This window comes from Myotis myotis, unplaced genomic scaffold (genome assembly GCF_014108235.1).
Source record: "Myotis myotis isolate mMyoMyo1 unplaced genomic scaffold, mMyoMyo1.p scaffold_m19_p_12, whole genome shotgun sequence".
Classification (NCBI taxonomy): Eukaryota; Metazoa; Chordata; class Mammalia; order Chiroptera; family Vespertilionidae; genus Myotis; species Myotis myotis.
In genome coordinates, this window is record NW_023416316.1 from 18,010,879 (window position 1) to 18,035,195 (window position 24,317).

At 43.1% G+C, this 24,317-nt stretch overlaps 2 protein-coding genes across 7 annotated transcripts in view; both read left to right on the plus strand.

Annotated features, from left to right (window-relative positions):
* TMEM245 (transmembrane protein 245) overlaps positions 1 to 10,593 on the plus strand; it is a 69,512-nt gene extending 58,919 nt beyond the window's left edge. For all 4 annotated transcript variants that reach the window (XM_036330084.1, XM_036330087.1, XM_036330086.1 and 1 more), the window contains one exon: positions 5,733 to 10,593. In XM_036330084.1, coding sequence (XP_036185977.1) covers positions 5,733 to 5,778 — 46 coding nt within the window. In that variant the 3' untranslated portion in view covers positions 5,779 to 10,593. The remainder of the gene's footprint in view (positions 1 to 5,732) is intronic.
* Positions 10,594 to 12,165: 1,572 nt separating this feature from the next.
* The window catches only part of CTNNAL1 (catenin alpha like 1), a 54,502-nt gene continuing 42,350 nt past the window's right edge, over positions 12,166 to 24,317 (plus strand). Inside the window, exons 1-2 of one of the 3 annotated variants that reach the window (XM_036330097.1) lie at positions 12,167 to 12,402; positions 13,470 to 13,700. In XM_036330097.1, coding sequence (XP_036185990.1) covers positions 13,653 to 13,700 — 48 coding nt within the window. In that variant the 5' untranslated portion in view covers positions 12,167 to 12,402; positions 13,470 to 13,652. Of the gene's footprint in view, positions 12,403 to 13,469; positions 13,701 to 24,317 lie in introns of all 3 variants that reach the window. The other 2 variants (XM_036330098.1, XM_036330096.1) reach the window with 2 other exon arrangements.

Sequence of the window (24,317 nt, forward strand, 5' to 3'; positions counted from 1 at the left end):
TCAAGATAAAATAGAAACTTTTCATGGCTTCTTTCCGTCTACCTCTTCAGACTCCTCTCTCTGCTGCCCGCCTTACGTTTTACTTTCTAGCCATCTTGAACTTGTTTTAGTTCCCTGAAGTCAGTGTCATCTATGCACTTGTTTTTCCCTCTGTAAAGAATTCCACCCCCTTTCTAGACAAATGCAGTATCATGGTCTACTCTATACCAGTGGTCAGCAAGCCGCGGCTGGCGAGCCACATGCGGCTCTTTGGCCCCTTGAGTGTGGCTCTTCCACAAAATGCGGGCGTGCACGTACAGTGCGATTGAAACTTCGTGGCCCATGTGCAGAGGTCGGTTTTCGGCCTGGGCGAGTCTATTTTGAAGAAGTGGCGTTAGAAGAAGGGGGGGGTGTCGCTCTGTTGTATGACGGGAGACTGGGCGCAGGCAGGCCACGGGATACGCAGCGCAGGGAGGTGCGCGCGACTCGTGCACGAGTTGAGTGAGACTGGCTACAAGACGAGTGTGGAGGGAGAGTTGGAAGGGTTGACCTCAGCGAACGTACCTCAATCACATTGAGGACGTTTTTAGCAAAGGCCAGCTTAGGAGTACCCTAATGAAGTTAATAACAATGTACCTACCTGTATAGTTTAAGTTTAAAAAATTTGGCTCTCAAAAGAAATTTCAATCATTATACAGTTGATATTTGGCTCTGTTGACTAATGAGTTTGCCGACCACTGGTCTATACTTAAAGTGACTTTTTAATGGAAAGCATTGCTGGCACTCACTAGACTAGGTAAGATGCCCCTGCTGTGTGTCCCCATAGCATGTTGTACTTGTCCTATTGGAACTTAATACACAGTGTATAAATGTGTGCTTCATTAGTTGTCTTTCTCGCTAGTTGGTAAGCTTTCTGAAAGTAGGAGCTGGGTCTGACTTCTTTGCCACCGTTTTACCATTGCTAGCATGGTGTTTGGCACATAGAAAGTGCTTAGTGAAAATTTGGTGAGTTAATAGGTTAGGGAAACCAAGAGAAGATTTGATAAAAAGGGTATTGCAATATAACCTTGAGGTTGAAAAAGACAGACGGAACATAGTAAACCTCCACCTTAGAAGTTTGTTCCATATCTGTTGGAAGAGAAGGGATGTGTATAATAGTGATGAGATGATAGTGATCACAGGTTTTGTACCTATGTGCTGGGGAGGGTTCAGGAAATACACACTCAGCTATGGCCAGCCAATGGAAGTTAAATTAGTCACTTAATGCTTTTTATTGGTTTTTTATTTTCAGATGTTCAAAGTTTATTCCGTATCTCTGGGAGGCCAAGAGTCAACAGCTCTTGAGTTGTTAAATCAGAAAAGATTTAAAGGTTTACATAAAACGGAATCTTCATAAAAATCGCATTGAAACTTTAAAGGGAAGCAGATCCCCAAACATTTTCCAAGGAGCTAAGGCTTGTGCCTGGGAAACCACACTGCACAGTGCCCGTTGCCCTTAAAGGGGCTCTAAATGCTCACAGCTGTCCTCTGTCCCCAGCTCATCCTGCATTTTGCTTGTTCCGCCACCTGGTTCTGAGGAGCATAATCACCCTTATAGCTCGGGAAAGAAGACTGTAATTTGGTAGTTTAAATAAGACATTCACCATTTTTAGAAATACTGTCAATGAAGTCTTTATTTCTTTTTTTCTTCCTAATCTAGAGAGTTGCAGTTTTATGAGCCCTCGCAATTACTCAGCTCTGTGCCTCTTGATGAGGCCAGAAAGAAACCAGGGAAAGACAAGTCCCTTGTGACTTCACTCACATGCAGAGTCTGAAAAAGAAAGAAACCGCCCGACTGGAGTGGCTCAGTGGGCTGAGCGCTGTCCTGTGCACCGAAGGGTTGCCGGTTTGATTCCCTGTCAGGGCCCATACCTGGTTGTTGGTTTGATCACCAGTTGGGGCACATATGGAAGGCAGCCGATAGATACCGGTTTCTCTCTCCCTTTCCTTCTCTCTCCCTTTTTCTCCACCTCCCCCCTTCCGCTAATAAGCATGTCCTAAGGTGAGGATTAAAAAATAAGTCCTCTTAAAAAATAAATAAACCAAACTTACAGATACAGAGAACAGATTGGTAGTTGCAGGGGGTGGGACAGATGCAGGGCAAGTGGACTGATTTTGTTTTGTAATTTTAGTTTAAATAAATTCAATTAAAATTTTTTTAAAGAAATTATTTCTGCTTCTCTAGGTTATGTAGTTTGTTTTCCAGGAGAAAATTGGAAGTTGGTTTAATATCAATGTTATGTCTATAAGGTTTTACACACACGTACCATCTTCACCAACCTAAACATCTAAAGAAGATACAGTGTTGAGAAGAAAACTCTCAGTAACTGTTTTCTCAGCTTGCTTAATTTTATTTCCTTTCTTCTGAGTGCATTTGGAGGCTTGCTTGGCCTGGAGGGAGCATTGAACAGTAGGTATGAATTTCAACATGAAAGCTAAGCTTACTTGTCAACAGAAGGCAGTCACCAGGCCAACCACAGTCTTAATCTTATTTCATGCCTCTTTGCCTGAGGCAGGACTTTTCATTCATAGTCTAGAGAAGTGGTTCTCAACCTTCCTAATGCTGCGATCCTTTAATACAGTTCCTCATGTTGTGGTGACCCCCAATTTCATTGTTACAAATTGAACATAATTAAAGCATAGTGATTAATCACAAAAACAATATGTAATTATATATGTGTTTTCCGATGGTCTTAGGCGACCCCTGTGAAAGGATCGTTCGACCTCCAAAGGGGTTGCGACCCACAGGTTGAGAACCGCTGGTCTAGAGGAATTGTCTCATTAGAGATTCAGACTTGCAGGTAACTTAGAAATTTGAAAAGATGTCAGAGGATGAATTTAGAAACTTGTTGGGTGTTGGAAATGCTTTGTAGTATTGGTCAGTTTTTGATTATTGGTTGTAAAGCCTTTCCAGGGGTTCCCAGAATTGAGTACTGCCTGGGATTGTCATCTGAGACATTTGGTAGTCATCTTAGCCTCTCTACAGGTGTTAAAACACTAATTTTGGTGGCACTATGAAAAGTAGGTGTATAAATAAATAGCTATCTAGAGCAATGGTTGTGGAGGGGGGTAATTTTGCTCCCCTTAAGGGACATTGGGCAATGTCTAGAGCAGGGGTGGGCAAACTTTTTGACTCGAGGGCCACAATGGGTTCTTAAACTGGACCGGAGGGCCGGAACAAAAGCATGGATGGAGTGTTTGTGTGAACTAATATAAATTCAAAGTAAACATCATTACATAAAAGGGTACGGTCTTTTATTTCAATAGTTTTATTCATTTCAAACGGGCCAGCCTGCGGGCCGTAGTTTGCCCACAGCTGGTCTAGAGACATTTCGATTATCACAACTACTAGGTAAAGACAGGAATGTGGCTAAACATCTTATAATGCACAACAATGTCAATAATGATGCTATTGAGAAACCCTGATTTGATTAATAGACAGATTGATCGATAGTAATATGTATAAAGCATCTATAATAATAAAAGCGTAATAAGCAAGGGAAGCCCGGGTCCTGGGTGCCGGAGGGAAGCCGGTGCCAGCAGCCCGGGGAAGGAAGGCTTCTAGTGCAGCCGTGGGCAAACTACGGCCCGCGGGGCCGGATCCAGCCCGTTTGAAATGAATAAAACTAGAAAAAAAAAGACCGTACCCTTTTATGTAATGATGTTTACTTTGAATTTATATTAGTTCACACAAACACTCCATGCTTTTGTTCCGGCCCTCCGGTCCAGTTTAAGAACCCATTGTGGCCCTCGAGTCAAAAAGTTTGCCCACCCCTGCTCTAGTGTATATATATAAACCTTAGTTTGGGGGAATTTTTCTCAGAGTTTAAAGTTATTTAAGGAAACAATTCATTTAGATTCCTAGGCCCATCAGCATATATTCAATATGGTGGCTTTGGCCACGTCACACATAAACCCTTTCAAAACCGCCAGAGCCCAAGCCAGGAAGCTCACCCATCCCCCAAAGCTGTTCCTTTGGGCGCAGGGCTGTGCCGGTTAGAGGCACGCTGGTTCAGAGGCATAGGGCACCATGCACTGAAAGAGCCTTGAGACAAGTGGGCATCCCTGATGCAATCTCCACTGTACCATTCTCCCTGTGCCCCCTTGATTTTGAGGTACCCCCGGCATTGCACAAAAGGGTTAGTCTTTAATTGACCTCTGCCCTCTCTAGCTCACCCTCCTAAGTATTTATATGAACTGAATATTGGGAAAACAAAAAATGTAAGAGGTGGCATGGATGTGAATTGCACCTAAAGTTCAAAATTATTTGCAATTTTTAAGTGATTTGTACCTAATGACAACTTTTTGTTCTCTTTTGTTTCCATAACTATGAGTGATTCCCTAAAGTTTTGTAACACTTTTCTTATATTCTATTTTAGGTCTATTTCTAATGAAAAAGTTAATCTTTTTCATTATAAGGTATGAAAATAAAATGGGCTTTATTTGATAAATAATATAAGAAGGAACAACGTGGTGTAGTGATGTGGCTACAATTAATAAAGTATAGCTTGAAGACTTTAAAATTGTTTTGAAAACTAGCTTTTGATCTCAGATGTTTTTCTGTTGGTCCTAATTGGTGATACTGCTGTAAAGGAGCAAGGTAACTTCTAGCTAAAAGGATGGCAATGAACTTCTGCTTCATACTTGTACCCTTTAAGATAGATTTAGCTTCATGTAACCCAAAACAAACAAACTCACAAAAACCACTGTCAGTAGAACTCAAATGACTTAAATGAGCTAGAAGTTGATTTCTCTCTTCTCTCTCGGGTGAAAGCAGTCCAGAGCAGGCATTCCAGGGCTGGTATAACTGTTCCACAAACATCCAGCCGAGCCTCCCTCCTTGCTGTTCTGCTAGCCTTGGTGTGAGGTCTTTTCCTCTGAGATGGGTGATTGAGCTCATGTTCATTGATAAACTCTGACCTTGGCAGTTGGCTGCCAGCACAGATGCAGGTCTGACTGGGTGACATAATCCTAGCTTGGGCATATAAATTATGTAGCAAAGGCAAACTAGCTACTACAGTCCTGCGGCAGGCGCCTCATAGGTGCAGCACACCACTTCTATCCAGCCTGGATGTTACCTGCAGTTAGTGATCTGCACTTAGCTTGCCTATGTGGGTCAGACAGTTCAGTACCAGGCAATTTGGTGAAAAGACATAACCTCATTTCTCCTGCCCTGAACCATATCCCTCAGAGCTTGGGCTCTGCTAGGTCAGGTTTCCTCTTTTGTAATAAAATGTATTCACTTGGCTTTTGATCTTTGATCTTCTAGTGTTTTTCTCTAATATCCTTGTGTACACTTTGCAGCCGGTGTGAAGGGGGAAGGGAAGATCACCCTTCTCTTTTAAGGACACTGCTGAGAAGTCACACTGCTCTTCCAGTTATATCTCATTGGCTAGAACATAGTCACATGGTTGTTAATTTCAAGGGAAATAGTTTTTTGGATGGGAGATAATGGACTCAGCAAAAAAAACCTCTGGAGTTCTTGTTACTAGCACACTTTGAAATAATACTCAAAATGCTAACTCATGATAATATTAAGAAAAACAACTATATAACCTCATCAAGGCTCTCAAATTGTAAAAATAAGTTATTATTTATGGCATTTAATTACTGGTTAGGTGCTGTTTTTCCTTTCTTTTTTTAGTATCTCTGTGATTTCATTCCTCCCACCTCCTCATTTCCAAAAGCAAAACGAATTTTATTTTTTCTTGTAGGACTTTCCATGACATTTCTGAAGATCTGAAATCTTCAGTAGACTGACGTGGCTTCTGCTTCAGTGATTTCTCTAGGAAGTTCAACCTTGACTGTGAGTTCAGCTCAGCTGTGTCTCCTGTCCTTTCGGCTGCGCCTAGCACGCAAAGGCGGGGGAAGAAGCAGAGTCTCCTGGCCTTCCTACAGAACGCGTGGACAAGAGCCAACTTGCTGTGAGCTGCTTTGCATTCTAAAGCACAGCTTTAGAGCTCCGAGATGTGGTTTGCTCACCTAACTGTTGCTCAGATGGCTTAGTTAAGAGTTTCAGTGTATACACTGGTACCATGGCTTGAAATTTACCCCCTTTGCTTATCTGTATTATTATAATATGTATTTATAAAGTTATTTTTAAGAGCCCTAAACTACCTACTGTTAAAAGGACATACATGTAATTTTTCTCCTGTTTTAAGAAATCTGTTCATAAACTTTTCTACAACAGTCACTTTTCAATGAAAAGGGCTTTCACTTTTGAGTAGGTAGTTGCTTGAGCAGGAAAAATGTGTCTTCTACCCTTTTCCCACAATGTGTGGTCCTCTCTAAGGAAGAACCAATCTTCCGTGTAAGGGCAGGTGGCTCAGTTCAAGTTCAGTTAGTTGTGTGTTGCAACCAAAGGAGAGACAGACTGACTGAGGATCTCTCTCCCCTTTCTTCTGCTCCATCCCCCCATTACACTGTTGCCAAATTTCTAAAACTTGGCAGACCAGTGGCATTGAAGTGAAATACATGTCAGCTGCTATTAGTGGTAACAATATGATAGAATTCATGTTGGGGTTTTTTTCTTTCCAAAAGTTGCAAGTGAAAAATCTCAGGTGCACCAGGACTCTGATTTGTTAAATGTATCCCTGTTTCACCATTTGGAATTCTGCCACTTGGTTACTTACAGACCAGAGTTTTATATTTACGTAGTATTTTCCCATCACTTAGCGCAGTGCCTTGCACATGAGACTGAGATGAATGCCTGTTGAATTACATTGTAACTTCTTAAATTTATCGGATATCACAATAACCAGCATAATGCTTTACATTTTATAAAGTCTCTTTGCCTGTAATTATTTCACAACTTCACATAACCTTTCATACAGCATTATGCTGTTTTATAACAGTTTCACACATAATGAAGCTAAGGTTTAGAAAACTGACCAACTGAAAGTCATAAAGTTTAGTAAGATTTGACCTCAATCTTCTGACTCCATAAGTCTGCAAACTCTGCTTATGCTGTAGTGTTTCTTCTACTACCTTACAGTTTTCTGTGCTGTGAGAATAGGTGTCCTTGGACTTGTCCTCTGTTCATGAGGGCTGGGACTAGAACCCAGCTCTTAGCTCTGTGCCCTTGCCACCGGATAAAACAATCCTCAGGCTCTGTCTCTGCCCCCAGGGGAATGTGGAGGAGAAAGGCTTCGTAAGAATCAGAGATCACCGGTTTGGAAAACACTTAAAAGTAGAAATTACTTTATCTCAAACACTTTTTCACTAAAGCACAGTTAGTATGACTAGCTTAAATTTATTCCGATATTAAGAAAAACTCCATTTAGAAGAGAGGCTACCATGAAGTCTTTGTTTATACAGTAGACTGTGCACATCTCTAATTTTTCTTATGAACCCTTCAACATTATAATTTGATATAACACCAATGTTACATTTGGCCACTAATTACTTTCTTTAGTTAGTTGTTTAATCATTTATTCAGTAAAACATTTGCTAAGAGTTTGCCAAGCTCTAGGCCCAAGCCAGGCACTGTACAGGTTGCTGTAGGGGATAACTCATAAGCAGGCCTTTTTCGGTAAATCTTAGCCAGATCATGTGTATTGCTAAGATAAAAAGATTTGCATTAAAGGGGTTAAAAAAGAATTCGGGTTTGTATTTGTTAATTGTATACTGGTAAGTTTATAACTGTAATTTGCACGTATTCACAAGAGGTAAATGTTGTACACAATGAGTTGGGTGCCTATACAGATTATGTTCTTTCAAAGTGCTGGTCATAATTATCCAGGCTGTTAGAGGGAGGACTCTGAGCTCTGAGAGACGAGGTTAGAGCTGCCAGAATGAGCAGTGACGTAATATCACCCCGGAACAGCAGGAATAGAGGTGCCCTAGTGCTACCCAGGCCTGATCAGGAATGGAAGTGCCCCAGCACTCCAGCCGCTGCATAAGGACGGGGAAGGCAGGCTGGCTAGGAGAGGTCTTCCTGGAACCCTCACAAACATGCCCCCCAGGTAGAGTGAGGGTGTGCAGAATCTCCACAGAGCATAGGGAGCAGGTGGTATGAAAAGGTAGGAGTCTCACGCTCAAGTTTTAAAGATGACCAGCCCTCAGATTCTCAGGTCGGATCTGACCCAGGAAGAGGGAGAAAATGCATTGAAAACTGAGTTCAGAAATCCTACCACAATGCCTTGCCTTCTACAGCTCGGTTAAAGGTTAGTTTTACGTTTGCGGTCACTATTCGGTTACAAACTAAATGGAGGAGATAAAAACTCCCCACACAAACGCGCTCCTCCCTTCCTCAGAGAACAGGCGCGTGGCATTCAGCATAAACCCGTATGTCAGTCCTGCTTCAGTTCCAAACTTCTCACCATGCTCTCTGTTCCTGGGAGTGGCCTCTGTCAGACTGCTTTAGATACCAGTCTTATTTATTTTTTTCCATTTGCAAGGAATCCTAGCACGCTCTTCCATAAGAGGTGGTGAGCTGGCAGAGTGTTCGCTTGACCTCCGAGACTGGTGTAGAGCGACCCTGGGCAGTGGGAGGATATCCAAGAACTGTTATGGAGATGCTGTATTTAAACAAACTCAGTAGCTCTTGGAAATGGCAGCTGTTTATTCCAGTTAAAAAGGGCTGCTCCAGGGCTTACAGATAAAATCCTCTGGCCGACCTTGGTCTTAGCAGGAACCCATCAGTGACCCTTCAGGACTTCCTAGTACCACTAGTTCTCACTTTCATTGTATTTAGCGTTTCAGGAAGTGTCCCTGCTGGGCAAGAAGTACTCAGAAATTCAGGCCATGAGGGTTACGTTAGCGCAAAGTAATTTTAGGTGAGCTATCTGTGGCTTTCCACCGCAGGTTTATAGGAAAAACCCCTTCGGAACTTCCCATAGTCTGGTCCTGACCTGAGGGTCTTACAAGAATTTTACAGTAGGCACTTCACAGTGGAAATAGCCTCTGAGAATAAACTTACACATGCTAGTTCCAGCTAAAAAGAAGTACTTTTGTTTTTATTGTTGCCTTTACATAGTTTCCAATCAAAATATATTCATTTTATTAATTTACTGAGGACCTGCAAAAAAATGTGCATACTCCCTGAAACACTGAGCAGTTATTTTTTGATAGACCCGATTTATAGTTCTTTTATTTTTAAACTGTCTGTCTATTGGCATCACAGACATTCTGTGCTGGAATGGGCCTTATATAATTAGGTGGTTCTGTCATTTTCTAGAGAAGGGAACAAATCCACAGGTCCAAGCGGCTTTTCTAACACACACAGCCAGTTAGGAACAATTCAGAGTAGAGTACAGTTCTCTTTCTCTCCCAGTCCATTGTTCTACTTCTCTTTCCCTTTTCCTCATAGTCGAGTAGCTCTTGGAAAAACATGTTTCTTGTAGCAGTTGTTCAAATGGATGTTATGAGATGGTATCAGAGAATAAAGTGTGCATGGGGGAGGGGACGCCAAGGTCAATTAAAATTGAGAAATGCTGGGTTTGTTTTCTTCCGGTAGGACTTCTCAGAGTTTTTGACGTGCTAGTCTATATTGTGAATTTATGAGAGGGGACAAAGACTGTGTTCACTTAGACTTATTTGACCTTAAACTGCGGCCCCATCCTTCTTTTTCTCAGAGCATCTCAAAGTACTACTGGTCCTTTGGGAAACATAGCTCTACAGTAAGTTTACAGCTTTTGTAGAAGACATCCTTAGTGGAATTTCTGAAAGGTAAATCTGTTACCGTGGTACCCTGCAATCGTAACAAATCTCAAAGTTTACTGAGAATACTAGAAAGAAAACATATTTGCCCTTCGGAGCTGTATGTAAAGTATAAGGAGTCTTACCACCTATGGTGCATAAAATCAGTATTTGTGTTCAGTTTTGCAAGTTTTTCAAGGATCAATTAATGTGCAGATACAGTGGTGATATATTGATACTACATTTTAATAATGCTTTTGTGTGGCACTTTATCGTTTTCAGGTTGCTTTCATAACAACCCTGTGAGAAAGGCAGGTGTTAAGTATTATCAGATGAGGCACTGGAGGCTCAGAAAGGTTTTTGTGATCCCCCCCCCCCCCCCCCCCCGATATTATAACACAAAGTAATGGAGCCAGAATTCAGTTTCAGAATTTCTGACTCCAAGTCCAGAGTTATTCACACCTGGTTTCTTGTTTTCCTTCTAGCTTTATATTTTACAGTGAAAGGTGTGGAAGCAATTCTTAAAGTAACATCATTTTGGCTATTATCAAACACTGTTTCTTCTTTATTGCAGTGACTCAGAATTTAACGAGCATTACAGCTGTCCCAAAGAAAACCCTCCTTTTGTCCCTTGCACTGCCAATTTGTTTAGGTGACTGGAGTGTATAACGGGCACCATTTGATTTTGAAACCAAGATTGGATATGTAATTGTGATTGCTTATGTAATTTTGGAAAATGTACCATCTCTGCATTCTCCGGCAAAGTGGAGATGAGATGGTGTGAAAGTAAAAAAAGAATATTCAAATACAATACACCTTTGTTCTCTCACAAATGCTGTTTCTTAGCTTTAACTTGCTTTGACAACCTACTGATGTAAGTACTTTGTAAATGTAAAATATTTATATTTTGAAATAAAATAACTGGTGTTGAATGAATCAGGTGGTAAACTTAGTCTCGTTTATGTTGAGAAATTTTATCTTTAGTGAAGTCACAAATACACTGTCACTTGGGTCTTAAACTTCTCCTTTGGCACCAGTGCTTACACTGAAGTTTTATGAAATAAGGGTGACTTATATGAAATAAGGGTGACTTACAAAAGGAAGGTGTATGTGAGGAGTGGATGCTCAGCACCTTAAAGAGGTAAAAGGATCCAAGCTGAGGTTGGAGCCCTCAGTACCCAGGATAAGGTGGCCTTAAGCTGGGTGGATAAGGAAATGATGAGGTGGATGGCTGAGGAGTAAGAAATCAGAGGAGGGAAAGTTGTATAAAGGAACTGTACCTTTTGAATGAACAAAATAAGCCTAAGTTATGGCTTTATTCAATACCAGAGACACAGGTGCAGCCCTGGCACCTATGCCCAGCAGCTCCAGCCGGCAGACAGCTGAACCCACTGTGGGAGTCCTGTGAAACACGTTTCAGTGATGCTTGTGAAAGAGCTTGCTGACACCTCGAGTTGGCGGTGTTCAGCTCATCAACCTGACATTATGGATGGAGAAAGGATCCTGGCTGAGCTGTAAGGGTGGACTAGCCAGGCACACAGTTTTTCTACTCTCACGGTTTCTTGTTGGCAGAGGATGCCTGTTCCCAAAGCATTTCTTCGTGCATCTCAGTCCGTTGCATGAGGCTAGACCCCTGCAGAGGGAGTGTGCTCCCGACAACCTCCTTCGGCTTTGCCCTGCAATCCGCAGGCAAGGGGTATTCAGCTCCCCCATGCCAATCCCGCAGGGGCTGTGCTTCTCAGCCTCACCCTTACCGAGTTTAGTCAGAAGTGAACACTAATGATCTGTTCCGGCAATGAACAGCCTCTAAGAAACTGTTCTGTGCTGGGCACCAGGGGAAAAATAATTTTGAAAAGTGGTTTTAAAAAGTAAATAGTATTGAACTGTAGGTGAAGCTTTTCCATATGCTCTATTTAATTTCCTTTTCAAGAGTAATTCTGAACAATAGCCTGAAAGCTACCCAATACTCCTTAATTGCATAATCAAATATTTCATCTTCAATCCAGCTCCAAGTATTGTGAGAAAGGTACAGTCGCAAAAGGAGCCGCGTGGCGGGGAAATGGGACCTCAGAAGCGCCATCACCAGTGGAATTCCCGCCGCAGGGCAAACGCCCTCCCTTGAGACTTGACTCTGGTTCTGCCCTCCCAGTTAGTTTCAACCCCAGCGCAGCTTCTGCAAATCGTCGCTGAATGGGAGTTAGAACGAGTCATCGATCCCAGGACCCCAGGACGGGCAGCTTTGCTGGGGACGTTTGTCCTTGTCGTGGTCAGAGGCCACGGGAGGCCCTCGGGTGACCTATTGATTCCAGTGGGGCGAGACGTGCGTGGGAACCACTGAAGAGTGGTCTCAGGAGACAGACGAGGCGGGGCCAGGGCTAGGGGCGGGGCTGCGGGGCGAACCCCAGACAAAAGCGTGTCGGTGCGGTGGGGGCGGGGCTCGGCGGCGGTGAAGCGGGACGGGATGGGGCGGGGCCGTGCCGGGGGCGGGCCGGGCGGGGGCGGGGCCTCCGGCCGCGCGGGTGCATTGCCGCCGCGGGCGGGCTGGCTGGCAGGCGGCGGGCCCGCAGTGGCTCGGCGTCCAGGCTGTGCGACCGGGGAATGGCCATGGCCGCCTCTCCGGGCCCCGCCGGCGTTGGCGGCGCCGGGGCAATGCCAGGCTCCGGCCCGTCCAGCTTCGGCTTCGACTCGGGGCTCGAGATCAAAACTCGCTCGGTGGAGCAGACGCTGCTCCCGCTGGTCTCCCAGGTAAAGTGGCTCCCGGCGCGGCCCCTCGTCTCCTGTGTCCGCGGCCCGCGATGGCGGCGCTCGCGCTGCGGGGCCGGCCGGCCGGAGGCAGCCGCTGCCCACCTTCCGCGCCCGGTCCACGGCGTGCGTGTCCGACCTCCCGTCTGGGTTGGGGACCCGCTTCGGCGGAGGCGGCGGGAGCCGGGACCCTCCGGCATCAGGAGGCGAGGCCGAGGGGCGCGGATCCCGGTGCGGACCGAGCGCCGGCCAGCAGGTGCGCCGCCGGCCTGTCCCACGCGACCCGCTTCGGGGCTGCGGCTCGGGCGTCCGGGCCCCGTGAGCCCCCCGCGGAGGGAGGGCAGCCGAACCCTGCGCCCCGGAGGCGAGAGGAACCTGGCCGTGGCCCCCTGGCATATAGGGACCCTCCTCGTCGCCCCTTTCTGACCCGCTGCCGGCTCACGTTGCATTCCCAGCTCACACCTGGGCTGTTGGCCGCTCTGGCTGGGGGTTCCTGCCCGCCCCCCACTCCAGCGCGCTCCCCGCCGCCTTTGTCCCTTCCCCCCGCCGGGGTGCGTGCGGCTCGCCCGGCTCCCATCCACCGCGGCCGCCCTGCCCCTTCCCCTAACCTGCCTGCTCACCCACTGGGAAGACTGAAGTGAAGGACTGTCTGATAGTTAACCCGGACACACACCTTTTTTTTCTTTCCAAATTCCACTTGGGATTTATGGTTTATTGTATTTGCTGGTCCTAACAGAAGTCTGGAATCAGCTCATGGATGCGCTTAGTTTTAGAGAAGTTTTCGTTACCGTGAGCCGAGCTGTACGCCGCCCGAGGGCTCGAATTCCTCACCTGGATCAGTTGTGCGCCAAGTCCTGGGGGTGTGTGTGTGTGTGTGTGTGTGTGTGTGTGTGTGTGAGTGTGTGAAGAATTCTGTGCCTGGGGGAGCGCGTTGGCGTTGTGTGACTCACAACTAGGTTGCAACGTCCTGATGACTCACTAGTATTGCCGAAATTTTCGAGGTAGAGGGATTCTTCAAGAATCAAGACTATACCTGACTCTAATTTTTTTTTTTTTTTTTTTTTTTTTAGAAAAATCCTTTCTTACAGCATCCTTGACACCTGGTCGCCAGTCCCTTCTTTAAACGTGCTCAGTGATGGGAAGACGGGAGCTGGTCCTTAGAATTTTAAATGCCATCTCTTCTCCCTCCCACTCCTGCAAACACTGGAAATGAGCAGTCACACGTGTCCCTAGATTCCCGTTACGCTGATTAAATGAACAGCTCCATTTTCTCCCTCATTTTAGCCTGGCTAACAAAACAGGTAATGAATACACCTGACCAGCTCCCCTCCCCCCACCCTTTCCATATCTGAGAGAGGCACTGACCAGTGGAAGGATTGCTAGGATCACTTAGTTATGTCTGCACTGCCCCTCCCCCCAAAAGAATACCACCACCACCACCAATACAACCACAGCCCCAGGAGACACAGAAATAAGAGAGTGGTGGAGTTCAAGCTGACAGGGTTTTCTTCGTTTATTTAACATTGACTCTACGACAGGCCATGTTCTGAGCACTCTATAAATATTAACTCATTGTCTTAACAATCCTGTGAGGTAGATAGATGTTTATTCTCGTTATATGGCCGAGGGAACGGAGAAAGAGTGAAGTGAAGTAACTTGTCATGGGACTGAACTATAAACGTCAAACTGGGATCTGAACCCAGGCAGCCTGGCTCCGGGGTCTAGAGCGGCTCTCAGCAACTGCCTGTGCTGCGTCCTTTCTAGAAATTGGAAGCAGTGACGAGGTCAGCTAGTAGTAGGTCCTGAGAAGAGAGTCTACAGTGGAAAAACAAGCTCAGGAAGGTTGTAATCTGAAGAAATGGTAACTTTTTCACAGTATCAGTGCTAAAAACGGACCAGTCCTACAGCTGTGCCTTGTGTAATTCTGGGGTAAAAGAGGGTGGAGGGAGGAGGAGAGCGGAGGAGGAATGTATAAATCGCTGCTGAGAGTTAACTAGAGGTCAGTGCCAAAGAGGGAAATGCCAGTTTTTTTCCTTCCCTATTAAAGACTCATTCAGGCCCATAGCTGAGGTTCTGCATCCCACACGTTCTATAGCCACGGCAGTATCTTTAGCACAATACCGTGACTGATGGTCCTAATGATAGACTGTACTCAACAAGAAAAAACTTAAATTATGCTTAAAATGAACAAACAAAAAATATAAAAGCATGGCCAGAACGCTGTTAACAAAACAGGAACGTGTGGAGTACAATTAAACATGATTTTTGCTGGCCTGTGTGGCTCAGTGGTTGAGCATCCACCCTCGAACCAAGAGGTCACCACCAGTTTGGTTCCTGGTCAGGGCAGAAGCTCAGGTTGCGGCCTTGGTCCCCAAGAGAGGGTGTGCAAGAGGCAGCAGATGGATGTTTCTCTCTCACTGATCTTTCTACCCTTCTCCCTCCCTCTCTGAAAATCAATAAAAACATTTTTTTAATAAAATGATTTTTAAGTTTCAGTAAATGTTAGCAGTTTAAAGCTGCAGCTCTCTAGAAAACTCATGTCCAAGAATCTCCTTTTCTAAGGATGCTGCATTATTATGCAACTCATGCTTCATCATCTTATCCAAAAAAATATTTCAAGCATTTTAAGGAAGCATTTGTTGTGTGCTTGCTAGTTGCTGCTTTTTGAGGGTCTTGGGAGACAGAGGTGTACAGAATAGCACATCAAATGTCAAATGAACATTATCAATAGTAAATGCTCTAGCCCTAACTGGTTTGCTCAGTGGATAGGCTGTCACCCTGCGGACTTAAGGGTCCCGGGTTCGATTCCAGTTAAGGGCACATGCCTGGGTTGCGGGCTTGATCCCCAGTAGGGGACATGCAGGAGGCAGCCGATCAATGATTCTCTTTCATCATTGATGTTTCTCTCTCTCCCTCTCCCTTCCTCTCTGAAATCAATAAAAATACATTTTTTAAAAATAGTAAATGCTCTAAGAGCTCAGAGGAGATGTGGATGAGTCAGGAACAATGCCATAGAGGAGCCAGTCTTGAGGTGAACAAGTTGGGCTGGCATTGTACAGTTTAGTGAGTTTCTACTCTGATACCTTCTAACCTCTCTGACTCTCTAAGTGAAAAGTTCTGGATTACTGGCCTTATTCTAGGAATGCAAGGTTGAGTCAATATTAGACAACTACATACAATTTTCTGCATTAACATATTAGAAAAGATGTATTTTCTTATCATTAGATGCAGAAAAAGCATTCAGTTAAATTCAACTTCTAATCATGATCAAAAGCACTTAAGAAACCAATAACAGAAGAAAACTTCCTTATTCTGATAAAGTGTATTTGCAGAAAACTTACAATTAACATCATAGCAATAAGTAAAAAAAAAAAAAATTTGTAGTCCTCACCAAGGATATTTTTTATTGACTTGAGAGAGAGAGAAGAGAGAGAGAGAGAGAGAGAGAGAGAGAGAGAGAAAGAAGAGGTGAGAGAAATATTGGTCAGTTACCTCTCCCTGACTGGGGATCGAACCCGAAACCTAGGTATGTGCCCTGAAGGGGAATTGAACCTGCAGTCCTTTTGGTGTACAGGACAATGCTCCACCCGACTGAGCCACCTGGCCAGGGCTCATCAGGATTTTTAAAGGTAGAATTTGGTAAAGGTAATCCTAAAATTTATATGAAAGAGTAAAGAGCCAAGAATAGCCAGAAGAGAAGCAGTGTGGGTGGGCTTACTCTACCAGATTTCAACAGTTATTACAAAGCTATAGCAAATTAAGGCAATGTGGGTATAAGGATAGAGATGGACAGATAGAGTAGTGAAACAGAATTCGAACCTAGAAACAGATCCACACATATGTGGAAACTTGGTAAATCACAGAATTAGCTCTGCTGGTCAGTGGGAAAAGGAAGAAATTTTATAAAAAACAGGTCTGGACCCTGGCCAGTGCTCTCAGTGATTAGAGCATCAGCCCTAGCACCGAAGGGTTGCAAGGTTGCTTCCCTGTCAAGGGCATGTTCCTGGGTTGCAGGTTTGCTCCTGCCCCAAGTCAGGCTGAGTGGGGGAGGCAACCAGTTGATGTGTGTCTCTCACATTGATGTTTCTCTCTCTCTCTCTCTGAAAAAGCAATGGAAAAAATATCCTCAGATGATGATTAACAACAACAACAACAAAAATAAAAAATAATAGGTGAGGGGCAATAGGTTATCTAAATAGAAGCACATGGAACTGGATCCATAGAGAAACTCCTGTGTGTGTATTAGAGACATGGAGTAGAATTTTGGTTTTTCTTCTTCTTTTTCTTCTTCTTCTTCTTCTTCTTCTGCTTCTTCTTCTTCTTCTTCTTTTTTTTTTTACTTCTATTGGCCCCAAACAGGAAACAATCCAAATGTAGGATGTTTAAATAAATTGTGCTATGTTCATACAATGAGATCCTCTACAGCAGTGAAATGAATGAAGCATGGGTATAATTATCTATATGGATGGATCTCAAAAAATGTAGTGTTGAATGAAAAAAAATTAAAGGTTCAAAACCTAGCAAAACAAAACCATATATCATTTAGGGATATAACACTTGTACAGCAGTTATAATAAGGGAAGGATGAGCACCAGATTGGGACACTGTTCTTTTCCGGGGGAGGGAATGATTTAGAAAGGGAAGGGCCCACGGGCACTTGGGTTGTCCGAGGTCCTGACTGTTCTCTTCAGCTCATCGTGGCTGCATATGTCTTCCTTTCATTTCTTTAAACTGTACGTGTGTATGTGATACGCACTCATTTGTTACATATTTCCTAACTCAGACCATTTTTTAAAAAGCTCTGGGCTAAGTCCCAAACATATTTCCTGCAGAACAACTCCCCACCTCCTTTAATAATCACTTTATTCTTCCTGTCAAAGCTCCCACTCCCAGTCTTAAACTGTTTTTATGCAAGGAAGGGCAGGGGGGACCTGCCACGGAGCTCCACCCTGGTGTGGAATGTTAGCCTACCACCCACTAGACTTTTCCTGTCCGTGACAGATTTACTTCCCTCTCCATTGTGCAGACCCCTCACAGTTCTGAGGAGCTCGCCCTGTCTTCCCATTTCTCTCTGCAGTGTCCTGGAAGCTTTTCAGGATCCTTGTCTCACTAAGCTAGAGATAAACGGGGTACATAGGGGGCCCCCTTTGCTGATTTGTGTATGTGAATATATGTGTGTGTGTTGTTTTTTTAAAAAATATATTTCATTGATTTTTTACAGAGAGGAAGGGAGAGGGATAGAGAGTTAGAATCATCGATGAGAGAGAAACATCGATCAGCTGCCTCCTGCACATCTCCTACTGGGGCTGTGCCTGCAACCAACGTACATGCCCTTGACCGGAATCGAACCTGGGACCCTTCAGTCCGCAGGCCGACGCTCTATCCACTGAGCCAAACCGGTTAGGGCTATGTGGGTTTTTAATTGCAAAGATAAAACACACAAAATCCAAACGCTACAGTGGTGGATAAAGTAAGCATAATTGCTCCTTTTTCTTACTCTTAAAGCATCTCCCGTGGTTTGATGTACTTTCTCCCATATTGGTTTCTGTAGTCGATTAGCTGATGTTTATGTCTAATGATTTGAAGCATTTACTGATTGAGAGTCGAGGGAAGAATGTCCAGCCTGAAGAAAGGTCTCGTAGGAGTTTATTTGAGTCAAAGTGACGACAACTGCCAGGAAGCCAAACCTCAACAGATTGAGGAAATGCTCTGGAGGGTGGCAGTTTTGCAGCTTATTTTATATACAAAGAACCAAAGGAGACACAAGCGGGTGTGGGGGTTACATGAAACCCACGGGTTGTAGATTAGGGAGGTGGGAGAAAGCAAAGTAGGGAATCTGAGATTAGATAAAAAAGCAAGACAGAGACACGTACTTCTTTTCCAGCGGCGGGTACAGGACCGTTAACACAGCACAGAAGGTTATGTGGGCAACGAGATAACAATGTGGTCTGTGCTTGTGCCTGTGCTTGTGCCTTCGGGCGTCCGGAAAAGATTTTCTCACATTCCAGAGGTCTGTTATCTTAGATGCGCAAAGACAAGAGACGAAGAAACTGTCTCTTGTCTCTTGTCTTTGCGCACCTGAGATAACAGACCTTAGGAATGCTACACGTGACTACCCACCGTGACCGCTATGAGTGAGGAATTTTTACGTTCAGACCACCCTGCCTGGGTGTGTAAGGCCCGCCATGCAGCCTTCCCCTGAGCTTGTCAGGTTTAGTATGAGGCCCAGGAGTTAAACCCAGAGACAAACTTCTCTGTCCTGGGCTGGCTTTTTTATTCTTCAGGTCTCAGGGAATTAAGTCTTTGTTCTTTTATATGGGCTACGGCCATTTTTTTTTTTTCTTCCTGGTCTTTGCTTTCTTGCCTCCCCACAAAATCAGTAAGCAAACGAAGAAAATCGATTTCAATCAAGAGATGACTGTTAGTTACTCTAGGAAATAAAATAACATCACAAGCCCGAGGGAAAAACAGAGATTCTAGAAGTGTGGACAGTGTCATACCTAACCATTATGAGGTGTTGCACTGTTTTTACATTTACTAGTGTATCCCCCACGGTGCCCTGGTGGGATGGGTGCTCATCCTATTCCTGTTTTCACAGGTGAGAACACTGAGTCATAGAAAGGTTAGATGGCTTGCCACATGGCCGAGCCAGAATTCAAACCCAGGCAAGGGGACACCAGAGATCGGGCTCTTGTGCAAGTTTATGCTTTGTTAGAGATTGGTACTTCTTGACACTGTTGGTTAGAAGGTATCAAGTAAGCCCTAGTTCTTACTCTTTTATTCCACAGCAGAGTTCTTCATTGTATCAGATTCTCTTTCTCCCCCAGGGAGGCCTTCTCTGCCCTTTTCTCCCCCCCACCCCCCATGTGTTCTCCAGGTTAGTGTCAGGGCAGCTCCAGGTTGTGATGCCCAGTATAAGATGCCTCCTATTTTGCAGAACAATAGCTAAAATATTTTTTGGCACATTATATAATTTACAAGGCACTCTCATCAGCTGTCTTTCCCTTGATCCTTAAGACAATCCTGGAGGAAAGAGCAAGTGTAGTGATTAGGAGTGGAGGCAACTTATTGTGACCTTGGGCAAATACTTATCCTCTTCAAATTTTAGGTTCTTTATCTGCAAAATGCGGGTGGTAAGAATATCTACCTCATAGAGATATAACCACTCAATGCATCAACACATGTAAAGCACATAAAATAGTGCCTGCTACTGTTGTGCTTAATGTTACAGGTTACCTATTTTTATTTTTTTGCACGATGAGGAAATTGAAGTTTGATCTGAATTTTGTAAAACTGTGTTTAAATGTGTATATAAACAAGACTGAAAGAATTATGCCAAAATGCTCACGGGATAGTGGAATTATGGGGGATTTTTATTTATTTAGGCTTTTCTAATTTTCCCATTTTTTTTAAAACAACATGAATAATTTTTGAACCTGCCTTTTCAAAAGTTTGGTCATGATTCTAGGATATACTAGTAAGTAGACCTCGTAGTAAGGAATTTTATAAATTGACTTGGCTCCTCTGTCAATTTTAAGGGCATACCTCTATTTGGACTGTAACATTTTCTAGACTGCTTAGAGTAAGAGGAAGTCAGCCAGCCACACCTAATTATGCACCTGGGAGGATGCTTGTAGTGAAAGCAAAGTGTGTGTTTCAGAACTGAACAATAGTTGATATTTTAGCCTAATTGCAGGATCTTTTCTTTATGATTGAAAGTTTAAAGCTTTATGTAAATGAAGGGTTTGACAAACTGAGTCTGTTCCCAGGTGGTTGTTTGGAATAATCAGTGGTGATCAAGCCCTGGGTTCTCCAGGTGGCCTGAAGAGTTCCCCAGTCTATCCGATTTGGAGGAAAACTAAGCTGATGCTAAAGGATTCATATTGTTCTCCCTGCTTCCCAGCAGCATGGCCCACAGTCACCCACAAAATTCACCCACAGCAACTCCTCTTTGACATGATAACCTAATGGCTTTAGGTAATATTTTATTTTGAAGACAGTGTTCTGCCACCCTCAAAAACAAAAAAACAAAAAAATCAGGAAGGACAGCACTGGGTGGGCTTTGGTGTCAGACAAACTTGGCCATTCTAAACTAGGCCACTTTTTAGCTGTGTGAGCCAATACTTCCCTTCACTCAGCCTCAGTTTTCTTATCTTTAATAATACCTGAGAATTAAATAAGAGCTAATTAGAATATATACCTTGAGTGCTTGCCATAAACTCGGTACTTTGTTAAACACAGTATGTGGATCTTTTCATTTAATCCTCTTATCAGCATCATAAGGCAGATAAGGCAGCATGGCTAACTGGTTAAGAGGCTAGGCTCTGGAGTCAGAATGTCTGGGGTCAGAATGTCTCCTTGATGTCCAATTTCTTTACTCTTCATGATGTCCAATTTCTTCGTTTGTAAATACCTGCTTCATTGGGATTTTTTTTGAAGCATTATGGGGTAGTAGTACCCTGATATCAACACCAGATAAGGACACTACAAAGAAAGAAAACTATAGGCCAGTATCCCTGAAGAATTGAGGCAAAAAATTATCAACAGAATACTAACCAACCAAATCCAATAGCACATTAAAAGGAGCACACACCTGATTAAGTGGGATTCCTCTCTGCAATGCAAGGATGGTTTAACACATGCAAATCCAGAAATGTAATGCACCACATTAACAGAACGAAATGAAAAAAAATCATACGACCATCTCAATATATGCATAGAAAGCATTTGACACAATTTAACATTTTTTCATGATGAAAATGCTCAACAAATTGGGTATAACAGGACCATATCTCAATATAATAAGCCCATAGCTAACATCATCTTTAATAGTGAAAAGTTGAAAGATTTTCCTCTAAGATCAGGAACAAGACAAAGATGCCCATTCTCACTCACCTATTCAGAATAGTATTGGAAGTCTTAGCTAGAACCATCAGGCAATAAAAATGAATAAAAGGCCCTACCTGGTTTGGTTCAGTGGATAGAGCGTCAGCCCATGGATTGAAGGGTCTGGGGCTTGATTCTAGTCAAGGGAGTGGACCTCGGTTGCAGGCTAGATCCCTGGCCCTGGTTGGGGCATGTGCAGGAGGCAATCAATCTTTGTTATGTGTCTCTCTCACATTGATGTTTCTGTCTGTCCCCCTCCCTTCCAGTCTCTCTAAAAATCAATGGGGAAATATCCTCAGGTGAGGATTAACAACAACAAAAAGAATAAAAGGCATTCTAATAGGAAAGGAAGAAGTAAAATTGTCTCTATTTACAGATGGCGTGAGCTTATATATAGAAAATCCTAAAGGCTCCACCAAAATACTGTTAGAACTAATAAACAAATTCAACAAAATTGCAGGATTAAAAAAAATCAACATACAATCAACTATTAATAAAAATAAAAATTTGAAAATAGAAAATAAAGGTAGCCTGTCATCCCTTGCTTGAAGATTCTTCTTGGTTTCTATAGTAATAGAAACTAGACTTTTGATAGTGACCATGCAATAGAGTATACAGATATCAAATTATAATGTTGTATACCTGAAGTTTATATAATGTGATTAACCAATGTTACCTCAATAAATTTAATTTTTAAAAATCAATATACAGAAATCAGTTTTTTAATTTATCTTTTCCTTTTATTTTTATTTAAAAATATTCATTGTTGAAAGAAACCAGTTGTTTTTATATGCTAACAATAAAATCTCTGAAAAATAAAGAAAACCATTCTATTTACAATAGCATCAAAGCAATAAAATAGTTAAGAATGTACTTAACCAAAGAGGTGAAAGATCTGTACACTGAAAACTCTAAAACTTTGATGTCTTCACAACAGGGCAACTGGCTCCCTAAAGTGAATCATCTCAGAGTGGGAGTGAGACGGGAACTGGAGTATCATTTTGACCTGTCCTCAAAAGTAGCATGTTGTCGCTTCTGCTTTAATCTAAGTGCTTAGGGAGAGAGGAATGAGGCTCCAGATCTTGAAAGGCGAAATAGCAAAGACTCTGTGGACACTAGAGAGTCTGTCACTTTCCTGCTTCTGTCGCACTTACAAGAAAACACAAACTCTACTCCAACTCGTAGTCTTCATGGCTGGTCTGTGCCTACCAGTTGGATATCAGTCTTACACTTGCCCTCTGGCCCACCCTTCTTTAACCACTTCTGGTCTTACCTCATTCCTTAGGGACCCCCCTCTTTTTGAAAACAATGATTTCTTTTCCCTAGAATACTTTTTCCCTGATGTTGGCCAGCCTGGCTACTTGATGTCATTTACATTTCAGCTTAAATATCATTTTCTCATGAAGGAAGATAAATGACTTTCAGGTACACATACTTTCTATCCCATTTTCCTATTTTAATATTTGCATAGCATTTATATATATATATTTTTTAATATATTTTATTGATTTTTTACAGAGAGGAAGGGAGAGAGATAGAGAGTTAGAAACATCGATGAGAGAGAAACATCGATCAGCTGCCTCCTGCACATCTCCTACTGGGGATGTGCCCGCAACCCAGGTACATGCCCTTGACCGGAATCGAACCTGGGACCTTTCAGTCCGCAAGCCGACGCTCTATCCACTGAGCCAAACCGGTTTCGGCAGCATTTATATTTAAATTCTTTTGTTTACCTAGTTGTGTGATTATTGTGTTGTGTCCCCCGACATTAGAATGTAAGTTCCATGAAAGCATGGGCCTTTCTTGTTCATTGCTGTTTCATCATTGCTTGGAATTTTATTTGGCGTATGATAGGTGTGCAACAAATATAGTTTATTTAATTCAATTATTGTTAGTTCTACTAAACAGTTAACCAGACGGAGGCCGGATTGTAATGGTCTTGTTTACTGATGCATCCTCAGGGCCCAGCATCTAGGAAGTGTTTAAAATTTGAAAAACAATATTATAGATGAGGACATGTAAAGAGATTAAATAGATTTCCCTAGGTCCTGTAGCTAATCAGGACAGAGCCAAGGCCCACACCCAGGCCTTCCTGATTCTAAACTATTAATACCATAACATAGAACGTGCTTGGCACGTAATTATTGGCCAGGCAGTGATTCCCTTCCTGTTCCCTTAATTCTCTATCTGGTCTTTGCTACTACATTTATACAAAACACTTCTAAGTCATGTTCCATGGCCATCTACTATTTAGGATCTATATTTTATGTAACATTCTTTAAATATTTTTATATGTCAGCAAAGTTCACATGCTAATTTTATAAAACATTCTGAAGATTTATCTTTGTTTCAACCAGCTTAACTTGTTACCTTTTGTATTTTATTTCAGGGCCCAGAACCAAGTGTTCAGACTCTTGGTTATTTCATTTACTTTGAGCTACAACAAAACTCAGGGAAGCATAAAACATAGATTATAAGGGTCATTCTCAGTATCTATTGAATTCAGTAAACATGTATGACACCATTTTGTACAAGCTATGAACTTGTGCTAGGCAGTGGAGTGGAATGCAAGGTGAAGATGCTGTCTCTAGCCCTGGCTGGGTGGCTCAGTTGGTTAGAGTGTCGTCCTGATACAATCAAGGTTGTAGGTTTGATCCCTGGTCAAGGCACTTACAAGTTTCAGCCAATGAATGCATGAATGGGTGGAGCAACAAATAGTTCTTTCTCTCTCTCTCTCTTTCCCTCTCTCTCCTTCCTCTCCCTTCCCTCTCTCTTGAAAATCAGTAAATAATAATAAAAATGCTTTCTACTCATAGTAGCTCAAGTCATAGCAAAAGAAACTAGACCTGAAGCGCTTTGATTTTCTGTGGATTCTCTGAATGTAATGATCTAGCCTTCCCTATTTTTCTCCTGTCTTGAAGATCTGTTGAAACACCTGGAGGGCTTCTGGAACTGCATGCCCCAGCTACCTGCCCTCTCATAAACTTGGAATTGTTATCAATGGGAGCATTGTCCTGAGGAGAGATGCAGGA